General features: G+C 62.1%; 1 protein-coding gene across 1 annotated transcript in view; it reads left to right on the top strand.

The window, feature by feature from the left end:
- Positions 1-18,566, top strand: part of GAS6 (growth arrest specific 6) — a gene marked incomplete at its 5' end in the record, with an annotated part of 31,932 nt that extends 13,366 nt beyond the window's left edge. The window contains 11 exon segments of the mRNA NM_001315742.1: positions 3,892-4,014; positions 4,629-4,751; positions 8,141-8,263; positions 8,684-8,805; positions 8,890-9,008; positions 9,255-9,444; positions 11,360-11,524; positions 12,531-12,699; positions 15,761-15,933; positions 17,114-17,342; positions 18,124-18,566. Of these exon segments, the coding sequence (NP_001302671.1) occupies positions 3,892-4,014; positions 4,629-4,751; positions 8,141-8,263; positions 8,684-8,805; positions 8,890-9,008; positions 9,255-9,444; positions 11,360-11,524; positions 12,531-12,699; positions 15,761-15,933; positions 17,114-17,342; positions 18,124-18,275 (1,688 nt within the window).
- Between the last annotated feature and the right edge of the window lie 7,364 nt (positions 18,567-25,930).

Below are 25,930 nucleotides of genomic sequence, written 5' to 3'. Positions count from 1 at the left end.
CCCAGGCGCCCGGCTGACCCTGGGCAGCCTCACGATAGCAAGTGCAGCCCAGGCTGGCCGCTGTCACTTGTCAACTAGAAGGGGCCAGAACCTAGGGCCACATACCGCAGGCGACTGGGAGCAACCCCAGGGTCCACTGTGACCTCAGCTGCCCAGCCGTCACCAGGCCTCGCTGGCCTCTGGCAGACCTGGAGCACCACGGCTGTTTCAGCTTCCTGGTTCGGGCAGGTTTTTGTTTTTGTCGATTTGCCAAACCAATTCCTTCTTTTTAAGTCGTGTATTCAGATGTATCCAGTTATTTTTGTTCCTGGGTTTCAGACATCCCCTTACTTGAGATTTTCTATAAAAACTGTCTGACGTATCATTTTAGTGTGTGACAGGCCTCAACCATCCCTGATGCAGTGAGGGGGACCCTTCGTTCCAGCACCTTCCCCCAGGAGGGCTGCAGCAGGAGAGGTTTCGTGGTGGTGACTTAGCTGCTGTGACTGGCAGAGGTGGTCCTTGACAGGTTAGGCCTTCCTCTCCTCCTGCGCCACACAGAGGGGTTCCCAGGGCTGTTTCCGAGCTGATGTTTGGGGCTAATCTGCGAGGCCTGGTGCATCAGATGCAGTTTCCAGCAGGTTAGGAAGCCACCTCCCTGCCTGGTGTCCCTACCAGGAGCCCCTGCCCGAAGCAAGCCTCCCCCGGCCCGGGGCCTCCTCAGGCGCCTGGGCTGCACCTGAAAGCCGCCTGGGTGTGAGGACACGCCCTGAAGCCTGAGCTGTGCACCGACAGCCTCTTTTCTGGGGAGGCTGTGAGGAAGGATGCACCTACCCCCCGGCTCCAGGCCGCCATGTACGCAGACGGCTCAGGCTGCTTTGCCGCCCCCCGCCCCCCACCGAAGGAGAGGGTCGTTGGGCGTCATGGGCAGCTCGTACCGGGGCTTTGTCCTCTTCATTGAAGTCAAAGCCACAGCCTCAGAGGGACCATCTCTCAGTTCTCCCAAAGGTCCAGCTTCGGCCCCCACAGGCCCCGGGCCTGGGGCCTCCTGTCCTGCCGAGGCCCCATCCTATTCACAAACACCCTCCTGGACCCCGGGGGCTGGGCTCGGGGCTTTGCCTTTGGCTTTTCCAAGGAGCCTCTGGCCAGGTGGTCCGATGGCCACTTGTCTTTTTTCGGGAATGACGAGCTGGCATTTGCATGCGTGTCCATGTTCCTGACATTCTGGAAGGAGGAACGAAAAGCCCCCAAGAAAGGCGTCTGCAGCAGCAGGCAGATGCACAAGGCCAGGTACCCGCCACCTGCGCAGCCCCGGCTGTCGGGCCGTCGGGGCACCCTCCGGGGCCTCGCCAGTGTCCGCTTAATTCCTCGGGAGTCTGCAAGCAGCTGCGGGCGTCCTTCCTTCTGTCCTAGAAATAAGCTTCCCCACAGGGCACCGAACATGTGCAGTGGCGGCTGGGTTCTCTCCGGACGGGTCTTGTCCAAAGACCTGGGCGGCCCCACCCCAGGGAGGCTCAGCATCGGCCTCCTGGCCGAGGCCCTTGAGGTTGTAAAGGGGGTTGAGAATTTCTAGGCAGATTCTAGACGAAGGCGAGGAACCCAGGTCAGTCCCTTGTCTTTAAGCAAAGCTGCCAGAAGTGGCACGTGTCCCCACCCTGGGCTCCCTGAACCCTCGGAGCTCCGTCCTGCCAAGTCGGGGTCAGGAAAGCAGACCCATCCCTTCATCCTGGTCCTGAGCTTGGGCTTGATCCCAGCCCACCCAGCCCTTCTGTCCCCAGAGCAGAGCCCATCGGTGTTGGGGGGCAGCCGGAGCAGCCGCAGGGCTGACCCCCCTCCCCCGGCTCACAGCAGCAGCGGGCGACCCACCCCCTGGACCCCCTCCCTCAGCCGTCTGGTTGCTGGACCCAGGTCCTACCTGCTTCAGGGTGGAAGGTGTTCACGAAGCCTGACACAGACAGCTGTGCAAGGGTCCCAGAATCCTGGGAGGTGCTGTGTTTGGGCCACACTCAAAAGTGTCTTTTGGCTGTCATTGTGCAAAACAAGCAGGCTTTGAGGTGTCCTGCGAAAAGGCCACGAGAAGAACACGGGGTCCCGGTGTTTCAGATACGGACCATTATGCAGATTCCCCAGGAAGCCCAGGGCTCTGTGAGGGTCCCCAGTGACAGTGACCAGGCGCCCAGACCCGCCTGAGTTGGGTCCGTGGCAAGGACAAGGGCTGACAGGAGCTTGGGTGAGCTGGGAAAACACGGGACTCACTGGCCTCCCGTGACCAGGAGCCAGCCCCTGGTGGAAACGCTGCCCCCAGGCTGGCATCCGGCTGGAAGCAGGTGTTCTAAGGAGGAAGTGATAAGCAGGCAGCTAGTGCCCACCCGCCCGGCCTCCACCAGGCCGACGCCGGTGCTCTCCATGCTTAGCAGCGCCGCAGGCTCAGCCTGTTCCTAGTGACAGGCCGTGGAGTGAACCTGGCCTCAGGTCTACACGGGGTGGGGCAGAGGAAAAGCTGGAGAAGCACAGCGCTGGGCTGCCCTCGGGCCTGCCTCCCAGCGCTGGGATGGGCTCTTCACGCAGGAGGTGACAGGCACGGTGGTGCCTGGTTCAGCCAATGCAGGTGGCTGCCTGGGTGCGAGGTGACCAGGGCGCTGGGTGGAGAGAAGGGCCAGGCCTGGGGGTCTCTGGCAGCCAGCTGCCTGGGTGACCCCAGCCTTGAGGGCCGCTGGGCAGGGTGCCTGGTCCCCACACCTGGGAACAAGACCGAGGAGCAGGGCTGCCATCCAACGTCAGCACAGTTTTCAGATCCACGGGCAGTGAGCATGGGCCAGGCCTCCGTCTGGACCTCAGCCATGGACCCTGGGCCACCAGGGGCTGGACAAGGCCCATGTTCACCCCCAACAGGAGGAGAGAAGGAACCCAGGGAGCCTGGGGCCGTTTGTGTGTGTGGACAGTCTGGGCCGCGTCCGGAGCAGAGGCCATGTCTCCCGAGGGACAGAAGGGAGAGCCACTGGCTGCTTGGATGCAGGCAGTTGCGGACACTCTGTGTGAGCTGGACACCGGGCTTGGCCTGCTGATTAGGGCTCGGGAAGCCGGGGCCACCGGTGCAGCCTCTGCAGAACCTGTGCAGGTGGCAGCAGAGAACATACATCTGCCACTGTTCTCCAGCCTCCCTTCTGCAGACACAGCCCTTGTTTCCCGTGTCCCCTTCCTGTGCCCCCTCCCTGTGCCCCCTGTGACTTCCTCTCCCCCGTGTCCCCTCCCTGCCATGCCCACTCTGCTCGCTGCCCCGTGAAGGAGCCAGTGGCCCTGGCGGCAGTGATAGCCTTCCTCTCGAGTCCTGGCTCTGCGTGGAGAGGCCCGTGTCCCCTGCATTCGTGACAACCTCCTCACCGAGAGGCCCGGAAGCAGGCGAGAACCTCGCAGTGACGGGCAGACCCTGGCTCACTGGGCACTGGAAGGGGCAGGGAGGCCCTCGAGGACTGGCCAGGGGCAGGTGGCTGGGGAGGCGGCCACATCCCTGGGGCGAATGGAGAGAGTGTTGCAAAGGGTTCCTGTCTGTGAGAGTGGGAGGGTGGACACGGCCACCGGGATGCAGGATGGTCTGCATCTTTCTGGCAGGCCTGTGGGCCGCCCAGGGCCCTGCAGCCTTGCTCCCAGGAGGCCTGAGCTCCTGGGGCCCGGCCAGGCCCGCTCCTCTCCTCCTCTGCCCCCACCTCTGGCCAGTGGATGGGCGCCCACTCCCTCCCCGCTGACCTGAGTTTCCTGGGCTCAGCCAGGGGCCTGGACAGCCTGTCCTGTGACCTCTTCTGCGCAGAGGTGGGGGTTCTGTGCGGCCATCCGGGGCCCGACCTGCCTTGTGGCTGCTCCATCCCGCTGGCCAGGACCAGCTCAGGGCAGTTGTTCTCCTTCCTCCTGACTCAGAGCTGCCTGACCAGTGCTCTCCAGACCCCTGTGACAAGGAGGGGACCCAAGTCTGCCAAGACCTCATGGGCAACTTCTACTGCCAGTGCAGAGACGGCTGGGGGGGGCGACTCTGTGACAGAGGTAAGGCCAGGTGGCCTCAGGGCATGTGTGTCCAGGGCCCCCGGCTGCAGGGCTGAGACTCCTTGCTCTTCCTCTCGCGCTGCCTGTCCCCACTGCGGCACGCTGGCCCATCTGGCTGAGACAGGAGCGGGCAGATGGGGTGCCGAGGCCGCCTAGGGAGGCAGCCCCAGCTCAGCTCGGGGCGGGGGGGGGCTGCCCCCCGCCCCAGGTGCTCCAAGAGCAAAAGTGTTTGGACGGTGCAGGAAGGAGAAGCCACTGTGCTGAGCCCTGAGCAGTGCCTGAGCCAGGCGAGGTCCTGGAGGGCACGGGGGAGGGGCCTGGGGCCTCGGGGGCAGCTGGAGGCCCCACAGTGCCCATGGTCTCAGTGCCCCTGATGGAAAAGGAGGCGGCATTCACCTCTAACTTCCCCGCGGTTGGGCGGGGGCAGCAGAGACGCCACAGAAACCCCCGCAACTGCCGGCCCTTGGGCAGCCCCCTCGCTGCAGTGGGGAGCCCTGTGCCCTCCCACCCACGACCTGAGGGTGGATTCATGGGGTTGGGGAGCAGACGCTGCCGCGGGCCCCAGGCAATTTGTGGGTCACTCTGGCTCCTCTGTCCCTGTGTCCTATTCCCAGATGTCAACGAGTGCAGCCAGCAGAACGGGGGCTGCAGCCACGTGTGCTACAACAAGCTGGGCAGCTTCCACTGTGCCTGCTACAGCGGCTACGCACTCTCCCCGGACAGCCGGACCTGCCACGGTGAGGCCCTGGGGAGGCCACCTCTGTCCCCTGGCCGCCCCCCATCTACCCCTCCCCGTCCACTTTGCAGTTGCAGTCACCGCACTGCCCTGCAGGTGGCTGCTTCCCAGGGTGGGGGACGGGCAGGGAGTCCTGCAGAGACTGCACGTGCCCGGGCATGTCCACGGCCACGGGAGCTGCCCCAGCACCTCACAGGCTGACTCACCCGGCTCTGGACAGGCCGGCCCCAGCCGAGAAGACCGTGCTCGCTGCCAGGAGCGGGGAGGGGGGTGGCTGCCAGGAGTCGGGGGGGGGGGGAACTGCCAGGAGGGGGGGTGCTGCCGGGCCTCCTTCCAGGGCCGCGGAGTCGGCAGACATTCCTGTGCGTGTCAGGCCCAGGACTCTCCGGGGCTGTGGGCGGGGAGCGGGGGCGGAGGCTGGTCCCAGGGAGCCCACCCGCCCACACCCACCTGGCCGCTTCGCTCGGAGCAAGGCCTGCTCCTCCTGGGGTTCCCCAAACCGGCGCCTCCTGGGAGGCACCGCACTCTGACCCCGCTCCACAGGGCACCTTGCCTCCCGCCCTGCTCCCCACACCTGCCACGTCTTTCTGAGAGTCTGGGCTCATCTCGGAGCCGTGGGCCGGCTCCCCTGGGAGCCGGAACGGGAGGGACAGTCTGCTCAGAGCTAAGCGGCGTGAGGGCCCGGGCAGGCCTGGCGCCAACGCGCGTCTGAGTCAGCATGAGGGCGACTTTCCTGCACCAGCAGCTTCTGTTTTTGTGCACGTTGGTGGCGCCCAGCCCTGACGAGGCCCAGGAGGCGTTCCACCTGTGTGCACAGGTGACCCCGCGCTCCCCGTTGTCTGCTTCCACCTCAGCACAGCCGCCCAATCACACTTGAACTTCAGCCTGCATGCGGCGTTTCTGGGAGCCGCTGCGGACGCCCGCTGCTGGGTGCAAGAACCTAGACAGTGCCTGGTGGGCTCCCTGTGACCCAAGGGCCTGTCCCCGGTTCTCCTGGGGACCAGCAGCTCTCTGATCAGGGTTCGCTTCTCCTGCCCCTGAGAGGACTCCCCCAGACTGACCGTGGGGCTCAGGTGCTGGGGAGCCCCACTCTGTTTGGATGCCCCAGGCACCACTGTTCTGTCGGGGAGCCTTTGCTTTAATCTCCTTGGAAAACCCTAAAGACCAAATCAGGAGTTTACGTCGAAGACCACTCAGTGTGGGAAGGGTGGGGAGGACTCTGGTGGTCTGAGTGAACCCCTGCATCTTGTTGTCTTACCCCCGGCAGCGTGCAGGATGGCGGGGTGAGGTTCTCTGCCGGCTGTGGTAGCTGGCGAAAGGCGCTCTCGTCAGCCTGACTGATTAACTATTAGCATGAGGGCAGGAGCCCTGCCCTTGCTGCTGGGTTTCGGGGTGTGCCTGCAGAGCCCCACCCAGCACCTCCCTTTCTCTTGGCCCGCCCCATTTACTTTGGGACCTGGAGATCCCAGCCCCGGGCAGGGGAGGCTGTGGGCCGTGAAGCACTTCGCGCCCTGGCTGGGGAAGCCTGGACGCCCTGCCGTGTCCTTGGTCAGCCGCTAAGATGCTGTGAACAGGCCCCCGCTTCTAGAGCATTCCCCAGCCTCCTGAGAAGGGCAGAACTGGGCCGCTGGGGGCCGGACTCAGGCCTCCGCACTGTGGCCTTGGCTGTAGGATGGAACTGGGCTCGGTCCCCAGCCATGCGGCCTGGAAGCCAGCCCCAGTCCTCAGGGGAGAGGCAGACAGGGGCTCCCAGGGGAGGACTTGTACCTGTTTCAGGGCAGGTGGGCCTCTGTTTGCAGCGCACGGTGGGTTTGGGCCTGGGTGTCCCGTGCTGGTGCTGACACCGCCTGCCCGCCTGCCCCATCTAGCTCTGTGGTTCATAGCAGCGTCTTCAAGTGGCAGAGCGCTGGTGGGGTGGGGGCCTAAGGGGGACGGAGGTCAGGGCACCGTTGGCCCCAGCTCCTCCTGCCCCATTGCTGGAGGCCCTGTGGGGGCAGAAAGGAAAGTGACTCAGGCCCCGGGGCCCAGTGAATCAAGGCCCCGCCCACTGCTTCTGGGTCTGCTGAGGTGTACCTGGGATAGGCCCTGTCAGGGGAGCGTCCCTGAGCCACCTTTCCTGCAGCTGCTCTGAGCCGAGCCAGGTGCAGCCTCTCGGACCCCACCCACTTGAGTCTCAGGTCTGGGCTGGCCTGGCCCTCTGTTCGAACAGGCCCTGTGGGGCCCTGGTGCTGCTCGGCTCGAGGGCCCCTTCATCACAGAGTGACCGTGGGGGCCGCGGGGCCCGCCCTGCCTGAAGTGCTGCCCAGCCTGTGGGGGCGGGTCGCTGTGCACTCTCTTGGCCACCAACTTAGGACCGTCCGGAGGCTGGTCAGCTGGTGTCGCTCGGCTCCTGAGCTTTCATGACCCATTAAGGTTGGCAAAGACTGCAGGGTGGGCCACAAGCTTTCCTGCGGTTGTGGTGTCACCAGTGGGGGTGCTGCTGAGGCTGCCTAGTGCAGGGTGGGCCCTGGTGTGAGCAGGGTGCCCCTCCTGCCCCCACCCCCAGTGGCTGCCCTGTGGTCGTGGGGTTGGCCTAGCCTGGCTCCTGATGCATCGGCGCACGTCAGTCCTGACAACGTGGAACCTCTCAGTTTACAGGCTTCCTCTCGGGGGGCATGTGCCATCTGTGCCAGCCCGTTCCCAACTGAGCCTCCTTGTAGTGAGGCCACGAGTGGTTGGGCACCTCTGCCACACATCCTGTGCTGCCGTCTGTGGAGCTGGTGTTACTCGACGTAGCTGTCGCACCTTGCAGAGATCCTTTCTCTGTAGGAAGCAGTTCTTAACGGCAGCCTCTTTCCACCTGTCTGCCGAAGTGGCAGAATGGATGAGCGCTCAGGGCAGACCCTTGGCAGGTGGTCCCCATGACTGCAGCTGCCCCGGGCAGCGGGAGGAGGCAGAGGGCAGGGAGCCTGAGTGAGGCCGTCTGCTCACGGCTCCAGGGACGCAGGGTGGGACCTCGGGTCACAGGCCCTGGGGGTGAGATTTTTACCTTCTTGGCCTGCGGTCATTTGAGTTAAGCAACGGTGTGCATCACGGCCAGCCCGAGCCTCGAGCCGTGTCCGGGACCAACTCTCTCAGCAGGTCCCTGAGCAGAAATGCTCCCCACCCCACCACACTCTTGGGCTGGAGCTGCAGAGCCCCGAGGCCGGGAGGGAGGGGGAAGTGGGAGGGGACGTGAGGGGGAGGGGAGGGGGAGGGCCCGAGCACGCCCAGGGGAGCTGTGCTGGCTCCCCAGGCGGTGCTCACGCTGCAGGGCCTGGTGCCCGGCTGTGCACAAAGCCTGGGCGGTAGCACATCTCGGGCTGGAGCCAGCAGGCCTGGCGGACCTGACACGCAGCTGGTCTCCCGCAGATGTGGACGAGTGCGCGGACGCAGGCGCCTGCGGGGAGGCTCGATGCCAGAACCTGCCAGGCTCCTACTCCTGCCTGTGTGACGAGGGCTACGCCTTCCATGCCCAGGAGAAGGCCTGCCGAGGTACCGCCCCACCGTGCGTACATGCGCTGCAACTGGGCACCTTCCCCACCCTCCAGAGGCGCGGGGGAGGCCCTGCCGTGTATGCAGCTGGCTTCTGCCCTCGGTGCCACCTGCTACACTGAGGACGCGTTCACAGCGCCTGGGGGCACAGAGGAGTATGCACCCCCCACCCCTTCCTGCCCGGGACCGCGGGTGTGGGGGTGGTCCCGCCCGGCCTCTCCCATCTCCCCTCCGCTGGCCTCAGGCCCACACTGACCTGGCCATGACCGCTTCCCCAGGAAAGAGCCGACCAGCCAGGTGGGGGCCGAGGGACTGGGGTCTCCCGGGTTCTGGCTTCGGGATACGTGTCCACGGCAGTGGGATCCACGAGCGGATACTTGATGGCGCCAGCGGGCTCAGGTGTGTCCTTGTGGCCGGCAGATGTTGACGAGTGCGCAGAGGGACGCTGTGAGCAGGCCTGCGTCAACTCCCCAGGGAGCTACACCTGCCACTGCGATGGGCGCGGGGGCCTCAAGCTGTCCCAGGACATGAGCACCTGTGAGGTAGCTCCAGGTTCCACGGGGGGGGTGGATTGCTGGGAGCAGTGTCCTCAGGCCCCACCTGACACAGGCTGCCCCGTCTGACAGGACATCCTGCCCTGTGTGCCTTTCAACGTGGCCAAGAGTGTGAAGTCCCTGTACCTGGGCCGCATGTTCAGTGGGACGCCTGTGATCAGGCTGCGCTTCAAACGGCTGCAGCCCACAAGGTGAGGGGGCCACAAGGCAGAGGGAACAGGGTACGGCCAGATGTTAGCTTTGCATCTGCAGGCCTGGGCCACGTCCCGGCTGCCGTGTCCACAGTCCCAGCACAGTGGTGTGGGCCTCTGGGTCAGTGCTGGCCAGTTGCCTCCCCCAGGAACCCCTCTGCTGGCGTCCGGGATGCAGGCAGGTTTTTGTGGGGAGGAGCCACCTGCCGGGGCCCACGCATAACCTGCTCCTTTCTTGGTGCTCAGACTGGTGGCCGAGTTCGACTTCAGGACCTTTGACCCCGAGGGTGTCCTGTTCTTCGCTGGCGGCCGTCAGGACAGCACCTGGATCGTCCTAGGCCTTCGGGCAGGCCGGCTGGAATTGCAGCTCCGCTACCAGGGCGTCGGCCGCGTCACTAGCAGCGGCCCCGTCATCAACCACGGCGTGTGGCAGACAGTGAGTGTGGCTGCTGCCCTCCCCGGGCCGGCCCAGGGCTCCTGGGCCGGGCACCCAGCATTTGCTTGCATTCACTTGCTCAGCGGTTAGAGCCCCGCCGCAGGAAGTCTGCGCTCTGATGGGCATTGGTGCATCACGTGATCAGCGTGGCTTCTACTGCAAGAGCCGTGGCTCCCACGCGGGGACACTTGGCTGTGTCTTCTGTGTGTCCTTGGGTGCTGGCAGCTGGACGGAGACCTGGGCTGCTGGACACCAGACTCCCCACCCGAAGGCCCCCAGTTCAGACAGTTATTCAGAGGCTGAGAATCCGGCTGAGGTCCGGGGCGGCTCCCCCCTGCCGTGGCCAGCAGATCCACACTGCGACAGTGTGGGCAGGTCACATGTGACTCATGGCACCGTCCTGGGCTCCGGCCTCTGGGGCTACTCCCTTCCCGCGACACGCAGGTGCTTGTGCTCGGGTGCCTCCTTGTGGAAAGCGCCCTGCCAGCCCTGAGCCTGTCCCGCGGCACTTGGCCCAGCATCACGAGGCCTAGGGCAAAGCCTCTGCCACACACGGGCTCCCTCCCAAAACTTGGAGGCCCCCTAGCTGGAAGCAGGCTTTTAGAAGTAAATGCTTGAAAGAGAAATGGGAAAAGCATTCTTTTTTCCTCCAGAAGTGAGGATGAAATGGAAAAACTTGCCCTGGCTTCTGCAAATAAACACTGTAGACATTTGCTAATATTTCCACCATCAGTGACATCCAGCTCCTCTCCTGAGCTCCCAGCGCACAAGCACCTCCAGATCATGGGGTGGGGGCAGGGGGCTTCAGCAGAGCTACAGCTCAGACAGTCAGCTGCCACACGGCAAGAGGGGCACCAGGGATCCCGGGCGGGGCCAGGACGCTGCCCCGTGGGAGCGGGCTGGAGGAGGCAAGGCCAGTGGACGGCCGCAGCTGCCGGCCCACGCCAGACGTGAACTGCTCCTTCAGGAGCAGGGCCAGCTCAAGTGCCCTCTGCCCGCCCCGTGCCCCACCCACCCCCCACACTTCATACAGACGTTGGGTTCTCCCAACCAAATTCGGACCCAAGTGCTGACCGAAGCGTTTCTCTACCTGAGCCAAAAGGAAATGGGTGGGCTTCTAGAGCATTAGGAAGATGCATGGTGTGTAGAGTGATGGGTTTTAAATTTTCCTACAAGGGAACAGTGGAAAGTTTTAGAAAGCATTCATCTGTTCACTCAGCACTCAGTCCAGGCCAGGCCCTGAATGGCTGCCGGAGATCCCGAAAGAAAATGTGTTCTCCTGGCTTCAACACGGCTGAGTGGTGGGGGAGGCCAAGGACCAGGAAGGGAACAGGGAACAGAGCCATCAGAGCGGACCCCGGGGGCAGTGACTCAGGCACAGTTCCCACCCCCAAAGGCAGCTTAGTTTAGAGCCCAGAGATGGGGCTTGACTCCAGGTGGCTCGCTTGCAGGAGGAGGGCGAGGGGGAGGGAGTGCCCCAGCCACACCGTAGACGGGAGGGAGGCTGCATAGGTGATGGGCACGGGCCCCTGGCCCCAGGTGGTGATGGGTGATGGTCCCCCCAAGGCCGGGGTCTCCTGGCCCCAGGTGGTGATGGGTGATGGTCCCCCCCACCAAGGCCGGGGGTCTTCTGGCCCCAGGTGGTGATGGGTGATGGTCCCCCCAAGGCCGGGGTCTCCTGGCCCCAGGTGGTGATGGGTGATGGTCCCCCCAAGGCCGGGGTCTCCTGGCCCCAGGTGGTAATGGGTGATGGTCCCCCCCCCCCGCCAAGGCCGGGGGTCTCCTGGCCCCAGGTGGTGATGGGTGATGGTCCCCCCCGCCAAGGCCGGGGGTCTCCTGGCCCCAGGTGGTGATGGAAATTGCCCCCAAGGTTGGACATGCCCTCAGAAGCGCTCACAGCACCTGTGTGCTTCAGATCTCTGTTGAGGAGCTTGAGCGGAACCTGGTGGTCAAGGTGAACAGGGACGCTGTGATGAAGATCGCCGTGGCCGGGGAGCTGTTCCAGCTGGACAGGGGGCTGTACCATCTGAACCTGACTGTGGGGGGGATCCCCTTCAAGGAGAAGGACCTCGTCCAGCCCGTAAGTGCCACCACGGCCCCCGGGGTCTGAGCCGGGGGTGGGTGAGGTCGAGATGTAACCCTGGGGGCCCCGGGCAGCACCGACGGGGTTTCAAAGGGCCCCAAGGAAAGCAAACGTTTCCTAGACCGTAGCAAGCCACAGGCGCAGCTACACCCTTAGCCTCATCGTCTCTTTCTATGAAACTCACTGGAGTTTTTGTGTGACTTGATAATAAAATCGTCTATTTTGCAGAGGAGATAATTCACAATGAAATTATTCTGTGAAAAAAGAATACTCAACTTTTTTGGACAGTTCCCAAGAACATTGGGGTGTTAACCCTGCCGGGATTTCCATAGGGGAAAGACCCACGGGAGGTCAGTGTGGGCCTTTTCTCAAAGTCCTCTCCCTTCGAGTCCTCCCCCTGCCCCCACATGCCAGTGTCCGCCCCGGAACCCCAGGCGCTGACTCTGATCTCCGCACCAAACACGAGGACCAAGTCCGCGTGGAGGGTGTGCCAGCACCGTCTTCCGGCGGAGGGGTGAGGGTGTCCCACACCCAGGTGCCCCATCGTACCCCTCGGGCCTCCTCGTTCTGCAGACGAGGTGGAGGTGACCTGATCTGCTCAAACCACAGGGCAAGGCGAGGGTCCCCAGCCCCTGACCCGCATGTCCCCTGTGCTTTGGGTGCCAGGTAAGAACAACCAGGCACAGCTCTGGGTACCTGTACCCTCGTCCCACATTCCGCAGGCGGCAGGCAGCGCCCTCTCTGCGGGGTGAGTGGGGAGACCAGGTGCGGACAGAGGAGGCGGGCGTGTGCTGCAGGCCTGGTGTCCTGCCGTGAGTCACTGTCACGTGTGGAGCCCTCAAGTGACGCGACCTCCAGCAGGATTGTCCACGTGTGCAGTGGACACCACGTGCCTGAGCCCAGAGGACACGTGTGACCGGCGTGGCCCAGGGTCGCTGCCCGCGTCATGGTCTCGGGAGCACGTGCGGCTTCCAGGAGACCACCGGGGTCTCTGTCTTTCCAGATGAACCCCCGTCTCGACGGCTGCATGAGGAGCTGGAACTGGCTGAATGGCGAGGACACCACCATCCAAGAAACGGTCCGCGTGAACGCGAAGATGCAGTGCTTCTCCCTGACCGAGAGGGGCTCCTTCTTCCCCGGGACTGGGTTCGCCCTGTACAGCCTGGACTACGGTGAGGCTCCGCGGTGGGGTGGCTGTTCCCGTCGCTGTCCTTCCAGCCGAGATGCACTCAGAGCCGATGGGCAGGCGACAGCGCTGGGGGCAGCAGGGCTCTGCGGCGGGCGCAGCGCCCTCACCGGGCAGTGAGGAGGGAAGGATGGGGGCGCGGTGGGCTGCCTTGGTGGCACTGTGGTGGCTGAGCTGGCTAGGCAGGTGACGCCAGGCTCTGAGGGAACCTGGCAGAAGGTTCTGAGGCCAGACAGGCTCGTCCACGGGGACGGTCCCAGGGCTGCAGGCAGCAGGAAGGGCAGCACGGCAAGGAGCCTGCGAACTCAGGGTTCTGGAGGGAGAGGCTGCCTGCGGGGAACAGGCCGGGGCCCAGCCCTGCGACTCTCCTCCACACCGAGGCTTTTAGGAGCCCCCTCTCCACCTGCAGAGAACAGGCGGAGGCGCAGCGTCCCGGAGCGGAGGCCGCGGCGGGGGGCGGCCGGGAGTGGGTGCGGCTGCAGGGGACGCAGGGCGGCCCGGAGCCTCTTAGGACACAGCACAGCCAGCTCCTCTTCTGATCGCTTGGTGACAAGTTACCGTAAAGACAAATGAATCTCCCGCGCTAACACACGAGTGTGTGGACATCACTGTGTGTGAGACGGACCGAGCTACTGTTGCTACCTCTGTTCTGAGGACTTGGATGGCAGCAATCAGGCCGCGGTGGGGGCGGTTCTGTTTGACCCTGGACCCAGGATTTCCCCAAACTTTCCCTTAGGGTTGAAGTTCACTTTGGTTTCCCAGGCCACACCAGCCGCACCCCGCCTTGTCACCCCGCCTCGGCTAAGAGACTCCGTGGTTCTTGAATTGAGGGTGTTGGGAGCCTCATGTCCTGGCCCAGGAGGCCCCTCACACAGAACTGCGCGTTGGCAGGGCCGCCAGAGCCTGGGCAGTGGGCCGTGGTGCGCCTGCCTTCCTGGGTCTCTGGCCCGAGGACACTGCCCTGCAGGGAGGCTCCGGCCCCCTCCTCCCCATGCCCCCCTTCTCCCCTTGCTCCCCAACCCCCTCCTCCCCCACACCCCCTCCTCCCCTGTCCCCTCTTCCCCACACCCGCCCTCCCCAGCCCCCCTTCTCCCCTCCCCCCCACCTCCCTGCCCCAGCTCCCAGCCTTGCTGCCACACTCTGTCTCCCAGGGCCAACCCTGGCACTGCACCTCTGCCCCCCACATTCTTGCCCTAGGAGTCCCACTGTGGTGCCCCTGCCTCCTCTGTCCCTAAACCCCAAGCCTTTCACAGTTAAAGGCGCACATGTGACCTGCCCCAAACCTGGTCCACCCAGGAGGGCAGGCGGCAGGCCCCCTCCTCAGACCTCACCGCCACCCAGTGGGCTCCCACCCAGTGGGCCCACCAGCTCGGAGGAGATGGGACCTGCTTCTTCCTCCTTAGCGGAAAGGGCCACCATCAGACCTTGTCACCATCTCTCTGTCTTTGCTTTCATAGTCAAAAGCGTTACCATGTGCTTGAAGGTAGGGGCTTTTGTGTTTATTTTTATTGAAATGCAGTTGGCTTTCAATGTTGTATTGGTTCCAGGTGTCATAGAAAGTGTTTTTAGAAGAGAACCACACAGGCCACCCAATACAGAGCACACGCCACCCTCGAGTCTTCACTTCATACGCACAGACCTATGCGTGCAAACATGGTTGGACTGTGTGATACGAAGTCATAGAATGTAAATATTTAGTCTTTTTTTCACTTAATGTACTTGTAGCACAGACACCACAGGCACAGCTGCCCGTCACGGCCTGCTCGCCGTTTTTTGCTGCCTGATTTTGATCTGTCTGTTCTACGACAGCGAAGGCCAAAGGCAGTTAGAACTCTGTGCATTTTTACTAAATCTGAACTGTACCGTTAAGGTCCACGTTACAGCTCAGAAAGCACTTGTTGGCAAAGCAGACACCGTCCTTGGCAGGTCCAGTGGGTTTGGAGTCCCTGGGCCTCAGAGCCTGAAAAGCCCCCCCCCCTCCCCCCCTGCCGAGAAGCCTCCCCTCCCCAAGAGCTGAGGCGTCGGCACCTCTAAATGTACTGCTGCTGGCCAGGCCGCGGGCCTCCTCGGGGGTGGGGGGCTGCTCTCGGAAACACACCTCTCCTCCCGCGGGTGCGACTGGAGACTTGGCAGTGGAGGAGGAGGCTGGATTTGGGGGCTGCTTTTTCCAATTCTACACGACCCGATTCAAGGAACAGTTATTGGATCTGACCTTTGTGGCTGCCACCCGCCCCCCCAGGATGGGGACCTAATTCCAGGGGCTCATAGGGCCCTGGGGGGGGACGTGGACCCGTGGTGCGGTCTGAGCCCGTGTGTTTGTGGACGTGGCCTCACCGTCCCGCCCGAGCAGCCCCGATGTTCTCATGAGGTAGAACACTTGAAACCCAAGAGGGTGGAGGCTTTCTTCCCACCTCGTCAGCCGACGATTCGGTCGCGGGGTGCTGCGGGGAGACGTGAGGTGTCCTTGCCGTCAGAAGACCAGCCCCTGCCCGGTCTCTGGGGCAGCTGGTGTGAGAGGCAGGCCCCGTGGGTGGGTCCCATGCAGAAGGGTCTGGGCGTGGCCCGCACACAGCACTCGCAGTCCCAGCACGGTCCCCGCCGTGTTCAGGAACGCGTCTGACGAGGACTCAGCCGGCGAGGCGGCAGTGGTCTAGTGAGTGCGGAATGTCGTCTGGCACGTGGTGTTGGACGGCGCTGGGCAGCTTCCATTTTCACCGCGTTTTTAACCCTTCAGGGCACTTGGGCTTGTCGAAGCGAGCGAGGCACGGGAGGAGCCGTGGGATCGCGGGCTGAGAGCCGCGGCGTCCTCGGGAGGAGCTGTCGCCAGGAGGCTTAGGGCCGGAGGGCACCTGGGGGAGGCGGACACTGCCTGCGTGGCGGCCGCGCGGGGGCGCTCAGGGGAGCGGGGCAGCCGTGGGCCTCTAGCCGGTGGCCCAGGCCTGCCTCCAGTGCCCGGGCTCCAGCGCTGCCCAGCTCCGAGGTGCCGGCTTCCCTCCCCTCGTTCTCTCCCGCCTGAGTGGCCTTGTGATGCACCCCCTTCATCGCAGCTCGGACGTCGCCGGACATCGGGGCGGAGACCTTTTGGGAAGTAGAGGCTGTGGCTCGGATCCGCCCCGCCACTGACACGGGGGTGCTGCTCGCACTGGTTGGCGGGGACCAGGCCGTCGTGCTCTCCGTGGCCCTGGTCGACTACCACTCCACCAAGAAGCTCAAAAAGCAGGTACCGCTCGTGGCTTCGCCCCAAGGGTGAGCTGCTGCCCCACTGCCTGGCCCAGCCTGGCCACCGTCCACTCTCTCGGCCCACTCCCCACCCCTGGAGGTCCCTCACCAGGGTCTGACCAGCCACACGTGGCTCGGGGACGGTAGTGACACAAGGTCACTAACTACGGGGCTGCACTTGGGGACCCAAAAGCCACTTCTGTGCTGGGGAGACGTCCCCATCCGCTCAGCTGTGTAGACAGCTGGAATCAATCGCTCCTGTTTAAACCGGACACGTTCACTGTCAAGTCAGAATTTCTCTGCAAGAGCCAGACGTGCAAATGCACCAAGGCCCCTGGTCATGTCGTCCCCAGGGCGATGCGGAGCGCTGAGCACTCGCCCCCAGACTCGCCCGCCCATCACTTCCACGCTGTCCCCGCGGCTCTGTCTCCTGACACCGTGTCACACGTGGTCCTTGGACTTGCTCTTTCTCAGAGGGCAGCTGGGAGGTGGTGGGAAAATGGTCGCTAAGAGGGACATGCGGCGGCCCCAGGGGCGTGCCCACCAGGTCGGACTGCCCGCGAGGGGGTCCAGCTCTCCTCCTAGTGGGCCTGGGACCCGAGGGGCACGGGGCCACACCCTGCCAGGCCTGCTTCCCCCACCGGGCTCAGGGATCAACGGCCCCGAGGCCCACAGCCGAGGCCACCTTCAGGGGGTGGGGGATAAGCCAGGGGCCTCACAGCTGAGAACACCTCCGGGGGCGGGGAGATGAGGCAGGGGGTGCTGGGCCGGCGTCTGTCGGCGTATCTGTCCTGTGCTGTCGGAGGCGGGTTCTGCCCGGCCTGTGTGCCCAGGCTGCCTCCTGGAAAGCTGGCACGTGCTGCCCTGGCCCCTCTCTGTGCTTCTGTGGCAGCTCCATGTGGCGGCCACAGACACTGTGTCCCAACCACAGATGCACTGGGGGCTGTGGTCACCTCTGCCCAGACCAAGGCATGTGTGTCCACGTGCCTGGAACTTGTCCCCCAACCCAGCTCCCCCGCCCAGGGCTGTGCTGCTCATGTGTTCGTCCTGCATCGCGCTGGATGGAGGCCAGGACTTCAGAAACTGACTCCCCCAACGCCCCCTGCCCCCACCAAGGCCGCAGGAGGCCGCCGACCAGGGCAGGGCGTGCAAGGCCCACTCGGCTGTGCTTCTCCCCACAGCTGGTCGTCCTGGCCGCGGAGAGCGTCACCCTGGCCCTGATGGAGATCAAGGTCTGTGACGGCCAGGAGCACGTGGTGACCGTCTCTGTGAACAAGGACGAGGCCACCCTGGAGGTGGATGGCACCAGGGGCCAGCGTGACGTGAGCCCGGCAGGGCTGCAGGAGAGGCTGGTGCTCCTGGGGAGGCACCTGCAGGGCTCTGTGCTCACCTTCATTGGGGGGCTGCCAGGTAGGGCGCCCCCACTTGCTCGCCCCCAGCAGGACCGGGTGTTTCTGTCCCTTGGCCATGTTGCCTGCCTCGCTGGCTGTCAGTGAGGGGGAGGCCGTGCGGACTGGCAGAGGCGTGGGCCTGAAGCTGCCCCACCCCCGCATCCGCCAGGAGCCCCTCCCCACCGCGGGCAGCCAGCGGCTCGGGCCCAGGGTGTGGGTGCAGCCCCAGAGCCACTCAGGGGCCAAGTGGCCAGTGCCCCCAGCCAGCCTTCCCCCGAGTCCAGGCGTCCAGTCGTCACGGCAGCAGAGCAAGCCCAGCCCCTCCTGCAGACCAGAACTCTCATGTCTGGGCGGCGGGGGCCGGCCATGGGGCAAAGCAGCCGGAGGCAGATGAGGGCCAGGGCCTCACAGACGCCCCCAGCTGCTGCCTCTGCCCGGGTAGGTTTCCACTTGCCGCAGGTGGCGGGATTTCTGCCTGGGCTGCCGGACTCAAACTCCGTTTAGTTTTAATAAACAGAGTCTCGGGGAGGATGAGACCCTGCCAGCCCTGAGCATGACTCATCTGGGCCAAGCAGATAATATTTCACTGCTTAGACTACCTCCATGCACTTCCTGGGGGCTAGGGTGCAATGCCAAGCCAGACGGCAGATGTTCAGTGCCTGCCTGGGGCCTGGGGCTGAGCCGGGACCGTGCCCTCGGGAGGCCCTGGAACCCCAAGGCAGGGACGTGGAGGGAGGCCAGGCCCCAGATGACAGGCTGCTCGCCCGCTAAGGTGTGTTTGTTCTTTGCCTGCGCCCCAGATGTGCCGGTGACCTCGGCCCCGGTCACTGCCTTTTACCGTGGCTGCATGACGCTGGAGGTCAACGGCAAGGCGCTGGACCTGGACGAGGCCACCTACAAGCACAGCGACATCACGGCCCACTCCTGCCCCCCCGTTGAGCCGGCCGCCTAGGCTCCCGCCACCAAGCCCTCCTCACGCTTTCTTCCCAGACCAGGAAGGAGGGCGGGGGCACCAGCGCCCACCCGCCCGAGACACTGAATCTTGCCAGCTGAGGCCCCTCGCACCCCTCCGTCTGTAACATACGTGTAAATAGCAGACTAACCTCAGTGCTGCCCGAGCCTTCCTGGGGGCCTGGGCCGGCACGCGCCAGAGCGGACCCGGGGACATAATTCTGTTATTTTTATTACCAGATGCTTCTTTCTGACCTAAAACTATGGGAAAATAAAGTATTTACGGAACCTTTCTAGCTCTGTTGGCAATTTCTGCTCCTTGGCACTCAGTGGTGTGGTTGTCACCAGTCACCAGGTCCAAGGCGGAGAGAGGTCCAGTGCGTTGGCCTTAACTGCAGGGGCGGTCACTGCTGCCAGCTGCTGCCCGCGGGTCCAGCTCAGTGCTGCCCCATGAGAGGGAAGAGGCAGGGCGGGGGTCCGCACGTGTCCTCAGGTCGGTGCAGCAGGTCAGCGACCACATTCCTCTCCCTGTGCAAAGCCACTCGCTGGGGCCCCAGGTGCTCTGGTTAAAGAGGAAGCCCCTATTTTCTGTTTTGAGAGGCTGCGAGCGGAGCTGAAATGCACTTGCTAAGGGTCCGGAGCAAGGCGGGCCTGCAGGGGCAGCGGACGGTCCTCACGCTCTGGCTCCAGGAGTGTGGGGCGACAGTCCCGCCACTGTGGGCGCCAGCTATGGGAAACGGGCGGGACACACAGCCCAGGTCACGGGGGAGACCAGGCCCGCAATTTGCAGCTGCAGTGGGACACGTCCATCCTGTGCCTGGGGTGGGGGTGTCAGGGCGCCCCCCGGGCAGTGGGTGCCATTGCAGCAGAGGGTCCCAGCCGAGTTGACAACATCTGTCAGGGGTTGTACTCCACCCCACGACTGAGATTCCTTTTCATTTTTAGTCTTTTTAGGGCCACACGCACGGCACATGGAGGTTCCCAGGCTAGGGGTCCAATCAGAGCTGTACCCACCGGCCTCCGCCACAGCCACGGCAACGAGGAATCCCAGTCTCTGCAGTGTCTGAAAGCTATACCACAGCTCACGGCAACGCCGGATCCTTAACCCACTGAGCCCGTGTCCTCATGGATGCGAGTTGGGTTTGTTAACTGCTGAGCCACGACACAAACTCTTTTTTTTTTTTTTTTTAATTGAGATTCCTTTTTAAATACTAAACCCCGAAGCATGTTCTGAGGCAGTCAGGCAGCAAAGCGTCCTGTGGCCCCAGCGTCTCACCTTCCTGGCATTAATCCCTCAAAGCTGCTTCAGGGTCTCTGCACCTCCTGCTACTGAATGTGAGTTTGCACGTCGCGACTCAACCCAGAGATGAGCAGGGCGGAAGGACAGGCAGCCTGAAGACCAGCCCCCACAGCCATGTGAGGAGCCCACGGGGAGCAGGGGGCCGTGGCACCTCCAGGGGAGCGGCTCCCTCTCAATTCTGGGCAGGGTTCCACCTTGAGGACTGTGTTAGCCCCACCACTGGCCAGGGACCCAGGGAGGAGGCGGCTGCTGTACCCTTGCAGAGTTGGGGTCTCCACGACCCTGGGGTGGGGCTGGCAACCACAGACGCCCATCTGGTGGGACCCTGGTCATTTCAAGATGACCAGCCAGAGGCCTGAAGGTACAAGGGCGACTTGGCAAGGACACCGAGGTGAAGGTTCTCAGGTCCCCAGGGCCCAGCCGGCTGGCATGAGTAGCCAGGCTCGGCCCCACTGCCGGTCGCCTGTGTCCTTGGGGCTCCTGCTGGCCTGAACCCACTTGTCTGTACCCCAGCCTGTCTCACGACCGAGCACTTGCGTGTGTGAGCATGTGTGTGTGTGTGTGCGCGCGCGCTTGCGTGCCCGAGCGCACCCGTGCATGCGTGCATGTGTGGCACCGCCTCCACCCGGCCAGCACGGAGCTTGGTGCGGCTTCCTGGTGTCCCTGAGCCTCGGCAGCCTCTGAGCAGTTCTGCTGACCCAGGACTTGACAAAAGAATCGAAGAGCTTCTTGAGGTGATTCCACAGAAAGATCGGAAGGGGGTCTGTCGTGGGACTTGGAGAGACGGGTCCTCGTGAGGCGTCCGCCTCCGCCAAGGTCCCTGTGGGAGGACGGGCCCCACCCTCCATCTGTGCATGTCCACAGTGTCCGTGGACCCGGACCCCAGGCCCCTGAACTGGCTCCAGGATGGGGGGCGGCCCAGTCGGCTGAGCTGGTCAGGCTGGGGCCTGGAGTTGTGGGATGTAGTCAGGCGTCCGTCTGGACCCAAGAGCCCCGCTCCTGGGGACTCTGGTGTTGACCAGGAACCCGGGGCACGGGCACCGTCTGCTCGGTGAGAGGGGGGTGGCACCGACCCCCATGGCCTCCCGGAGCCGGCTGGGCACGACTCAGAAACGTGGGAAGCGCAGATCCGCCGTGGCCCCCAGGAGACCCCGTGCTGCCCACCATCTGGCCGCACGTGGACTCAGGAGCCCAAAGCCACTCCAGGGCCCGATCCCTTTCTCAGCCCCCCCCCCTCGCCGCCACAGCATTCCCACCATGCTCTCTGGAGGCGGCTCTGGAATGTTCTTACGGAGCTCTCCACTGGCCAGCCCCAAATCCCTCAGAGGCCAGGGCAGCCAAGAGAGCAGGAAGGACACGCGCTGAGCCGGGGCCTGGACACGGGAGCCCCGCAGACGCACACGGCGGAGGCCAGCTCGCGGGGCCGCCAACCGCCTGGGATCATCTTCTCTCCAGGGAGAGCGAGCCGCGCATCTGTTTCCTGGTGCAGTTTCCTTAGACCCCCCCTCCCCCGGCCCCCCAGGCGCCGGGGTTATTCTAACCACTGCCAAGAAAAAGCTTAGGGCCACTACAGAGCCAACCGCCAGGGCGCATTCCTGGCTGTGCCGGCCCGGCGGGCGTCCTTGCCGCGGTCTGGTCCTGGCGGGGCCCACCTGCACGCGAGGCTGCCGCAGACCGAGAGCGCCAGGTCTTCTGACGGCGCCACGGAGGAGAGGCTGGGCTGGGTTAGCCGCCGACACGGGCGGTCCGAGGGGATCTCAGAGCTTTGCTTTTTTTTTGGATACTATTCTTATCGATTGACAAGGGTTTCGTGTAAAAGGCTGTTCTGTGCATTGACATTTGGTGGCAAGTCTACAACCTGTGCCCCAGCTGCCCTAGACACCCCCCCCCCACACACACACATGCACGCATACATGCACACTCATACATACACATGCATACACATACATACACATGCATACACATCACACACATGCACGTACACTCATGCACACACGTGTGTGTGCACGCATGCATATACACATCACACACATCACACATGCATACACATACACATCACATACATGCACACGTGTGTACACATATATACACACATCACACACACATAAACATACGTATACACGCACACACTGGGGACAGTCAGAATGTCTTCACACACGGTCACATGTCCCCTGGCACAGTCATCCCTGTTGAAAACCCCCTCATTAAACAAGTAGGAAATTTGACCCCAGCTCACATAACAAAAAAGTGGCTCTAGGAGTTTCCAGGTGGCCCTGCCGCTTAAGGACCCGGCATTGTCACTGCTGTGACACTGTTGTTACGGCTGTGGTGCGAGTTCGATCCCTCATCACGGAACCTCCACGTGCCATGGGCAAAGCCAAAAAACACTCTAGGTGGAGTATATCTTTACCTGTAAAATAATCTATCAAGCACTTAGAAGCTAATGCAAGACTGCAGCCTGTGAGCCCAATGTGATCCAGCCTGTTTTTGCTAATAAAGCTTTATTGGCACACAGTCATATCCATTAACTGACAATTACCTGCATCTTCTCCGGGCAGAGCTAAGCCATGGCTACACACCCACAGGCCCTCGAAACCTGAAATATGTACTGCTTGCCCCTTTACAGAGAACTCTGTGAACCATGTGATAGGAAAAAATGTTCATGAACTAGGGTAAAAAAGAAATATTTCTTTAAAATACGAAATAAAACAAAATGCCTTTGTGATTAAAAAAAAAAAAATTAGGAGTTCCTGTTGTGGTGTAGTGGAAATGAATCCAACTAGGAACCATGAGGTTATGGGTTCGATCCGTGGCCATACTCAGTGGGTTAAGAATCCAGCATTGCCCTGAGCTATGCTGTAGGTCTCAGACACAGCTCGGATCTGGCATTGCTGTGGCTGTGGTGCAGGCCGGTAGCTACAGCTCTGATTTGACCCCTAGCCTGGGAACCACCATATGCCACAGGTGTGGCCCTAAAAAGCAAAAAAGAAAGAAAGAAAGAAAGAAAGAAAGAGAAAGAAAGAAAGAAAGAAAAAGAAAGAAAGAAAGAAAGAAAGAAAGAAAAAGAGGAAAAAAGGAAAAATATTTTAAAATTAGGTTGCATTAAAATCAAGAACTTCAAGAGAAAACAAAGCTGGAGGATGGATGCTACCCTATCCAACTTCACGACTTGCCATGAAGTGGCAGTGATCAGTACGCTAGGGTTGCTGGAAAAATAAAGACAGATCAAGGGAGCAGAACAGAGAGCCCAGAAACAGACCCGCGACTGGCCCTCGACAAAGGATCAAGGACAACACAATGGAACGAGGTCATTCTCCTCAGAAACGGTGCTGCAACAGCTGGATCCACTCGCAAATAAATGCATCTAGACGCAGAGCTTACACCCTTCACGGAATCAGTTCAAAATGGCTCACAGACCTTTATGTAAAACACAAAACTGTACAACTTATAGAAGACAACGTAAGGGAAAATCTAGAAGGTCTTGGCTTTGGGATGACTTTCTAGATCCAACTGCAAAGGCACAATCCATGAAAGAAGAACAGAGAAGCTGGCTTCTTTAAAATGACAGGCCTCCGCTCTGCAAAGACACCATCAAGAGAGTGAGGGACCAAGACACACACTGCAAGAAGGTATTTGCAAAGGACACATCTGACAAGGCACTGTACCCAAAATGTACAAAGAACACTTCAAACGCAACAATACGAGAACAACCCAATTAAAAAATAGATCAAAGACCGTAACAGACACTTCGCCAAAGACACGTAGAAGGTAAATAAGCTCATGAAAGGATGTTACACCCCATCAGGGACTCGACCATTCCAACAGTGAATCACCCCCCCACACACACCTACTAGAATGGCCAAAATCCAGACGCCGACAACACCCAGTGCCAGCGAGGGTGGGGAGCCGCAGGAGGAACACGCGGCATCGCGGACAGGAACCAGGAGTGGTGCGGCCACTGCGGAAGAGTTTCCTACAAATCCAAACACACTCCGGCCACGTGACCCAGCAACTGTGCTCCCTGGCATTTACCCAAAGGAGGTGAAAACGCTCCCACAAAAATGTGCACACAGATGTTTACTGTGGCTTTACTCATAATTACCAAAACTTGGAAGCAACCAAGACGCCCTTCAGAAGATGATGGACAAAGAAACTGTCCCCTGGGTGGATGACCCCACAATGAGGCAAAGAATCAGCCACTCAGCCATGAGAGGACAGAGGAAACTCCCATGCATATTGTAAGTGAAAGAAGCTAATCTGAAAAGGCTACGTAGTGTAATTAAAAATTTAAAAAATAAAACAGCTCTAAAAATAAAGCCTAATAAAAATAAACAAGCAAATCAATCCATCAATAACTCAAGAACCTCTGTTCATCAAAGGCACAAGAGAGCCACTAGACAGAAGCTCAGATAGAAGGTGTGGGGAACCGTGAGATGAGCCAATGGCTCGTGCCCAGAACGACTGACGACAGGTCCCTGATGCAAGTCAATCAGAGAATGAAACAGCCCAGAGAAGAGTGGGTGGACTGGGCCAGCACCAGGCAGGGCAGGAAATGCCAGCGACCAATCCCTCGGGGGCCCTGCAATATTGAGCAGGAAACCACAGACACTGCAAGCAGGTGCCCAGGGAGACCCTCCATCCACAGCAGAGAAGGCTCCCTCTGGGATGGCTGGTCCTGGGGAGCTGGAGCCACACACACAGGATGCTCCAGCAGCAGCTGCAACGGTGCAGCCAACCAGGGACCAGGGCCGAGTGTCATCCCCCAAAGACGAAGGCCCCTGTGTGCCCCAAACTCAGGCCAGGAGCCCCGTGTCCCCCTAGGAAACCTGAGACCCACAGCGAGGGGTAGTCAAAGGTCTTGTATTCAGAGGCAGAAAAACGGCAAAGGCTGCATGGCCACACGCGTGCATGTCACAAGCATGAAGCTCGGCAGAGGCCAGGCCCCTGTCGGCGTGAAAAACAGGTCACACACCGAAGGGACAGAGGGACGGGCCGTCCCCGCAGGGCTCCCGCTTCGTACACAGTCACCACATGGCACCTGGTTGTCACCATGCTTTTGGCATCTGCATTAAATTCCATGATTATAAGGTTTTAGCAAATGGGAAAGGGACATGTGTATGTAACTGGTGCCACCTCAGAGCCGCTGACGGGGCGAAGGCCCTACCCTGGGGCACCCCTCGCTAGGTGGAGCCCCACCCCACAACCCAGAGACACCTCCGTTCCAGCCACCTCTGTTCTTGTCCCCACACCCAGAGGGGCAGGATAGGGCCGGGTGGGAAGACAGAAGGCAGTCTCACTTTCACAGGTCGGGCCTCAGCCCCTGTACCCGCTTCAAGTCCCAGCCTCGAGTCTGTTTCTCCTCTGACACTTTTACCTGGTGCGGTTCCCACGGGTCAACCCCCTGAATGGCAGGACACAGATGCCCCAAGGAGAAGGACTGGACCGGGTGGGAGGTGGAAGGCAGGGCAGTGCTGGTGACCACAGGGCACTCAGAGCAGACTAGGGTCCCTTCTGATGCCACAGACGGCGGGCACTCCTGCTGACGGGACACACACCATCCACCCAAGCGACACAGCTCACGTCCTCTCCCGCCAAACAGTTCAGCGGTTATTAATTCATAGGGTGGTCTAGTTCCAGAACATTCCATCCCAGCAACAGGGAACCTGTTCCCCTGTTCTCTTAGCAGCCTCCCCGACCCCTCCCGCCCCACCACCTCCTGCCCAGGGCCCCTGAGCACCAGCCTCAGGCTGTCACTGAAAATGAGGCGGGGCCACTCAGAGGGAGAGGCCCCAGCAAGACCCACCCGCGATGGAGCTGTGGGGCCAGGACCCACAACTAGAAGTACTCAGGAGGGCCCACCAGGTCTGCTGTGAAGGGTGTGGCAGAGATGGTCCCTGGGGAGGGCCCAGGGGGCACTCCGAGGTCAGGGCCGTGTGCCTGGTCAGGTCAGGAGCTGCCCCTGGAGGCTGGGGGAGGGGGGCATGCAGTGTGTGTGTGTGTGTGGGGGGATCCTGGCGACAGGGAGTGGAGGGCAATGCAGTGTGCAGGGGGGCACACACAGTGTGAGGGGGCGGGGGGTCCTGAGGACTGCGGTCCAGGGGGGGCAGCCTAGCAGCCACCGCCAGGCCAGGAGTTGCATCGTTCACATTCCTGTGGCTAGAGTGAGGGATAAAGACATTTTTGTGGGCAGGAGGGAAATTGTTGGCCTTGGAGTGCAATGCTTGGTGTCAGCTCCTGGCTCCAGGCGAGGTTTGGAGGCTGGCAGGCAGACGCGGGTCGGGCACAGAGCGCCCGGTTCCAGCAGGCATAGGCTTGCGGCCAGGTCTGCACCCGGCTCTCTGCTGTTTGCTGGGGGC

The sequence above is a fragment of the Sus scrofa genome, chromosome 11 (genome assembly GCF_054392235.1).
Source record: "Sus scrofa isolate SSC_HxYL_T2T_F1_AM1 chromosome 11, Sscrofa_HxYL_maternal_Yorkshire_Landrace_v2.0, whole genome shotgun sequence".
NCBI lineage: Eukaryota > Metazoa > Chordata > Mammalia > Artiodactyla > Suidae > Sus > Sus scrofa.
The sequence above is the reverse complement of the archived record's forward strand: the minus strand, read 5'-3'. Positions and strand labels throughout refer to the sequence as shown.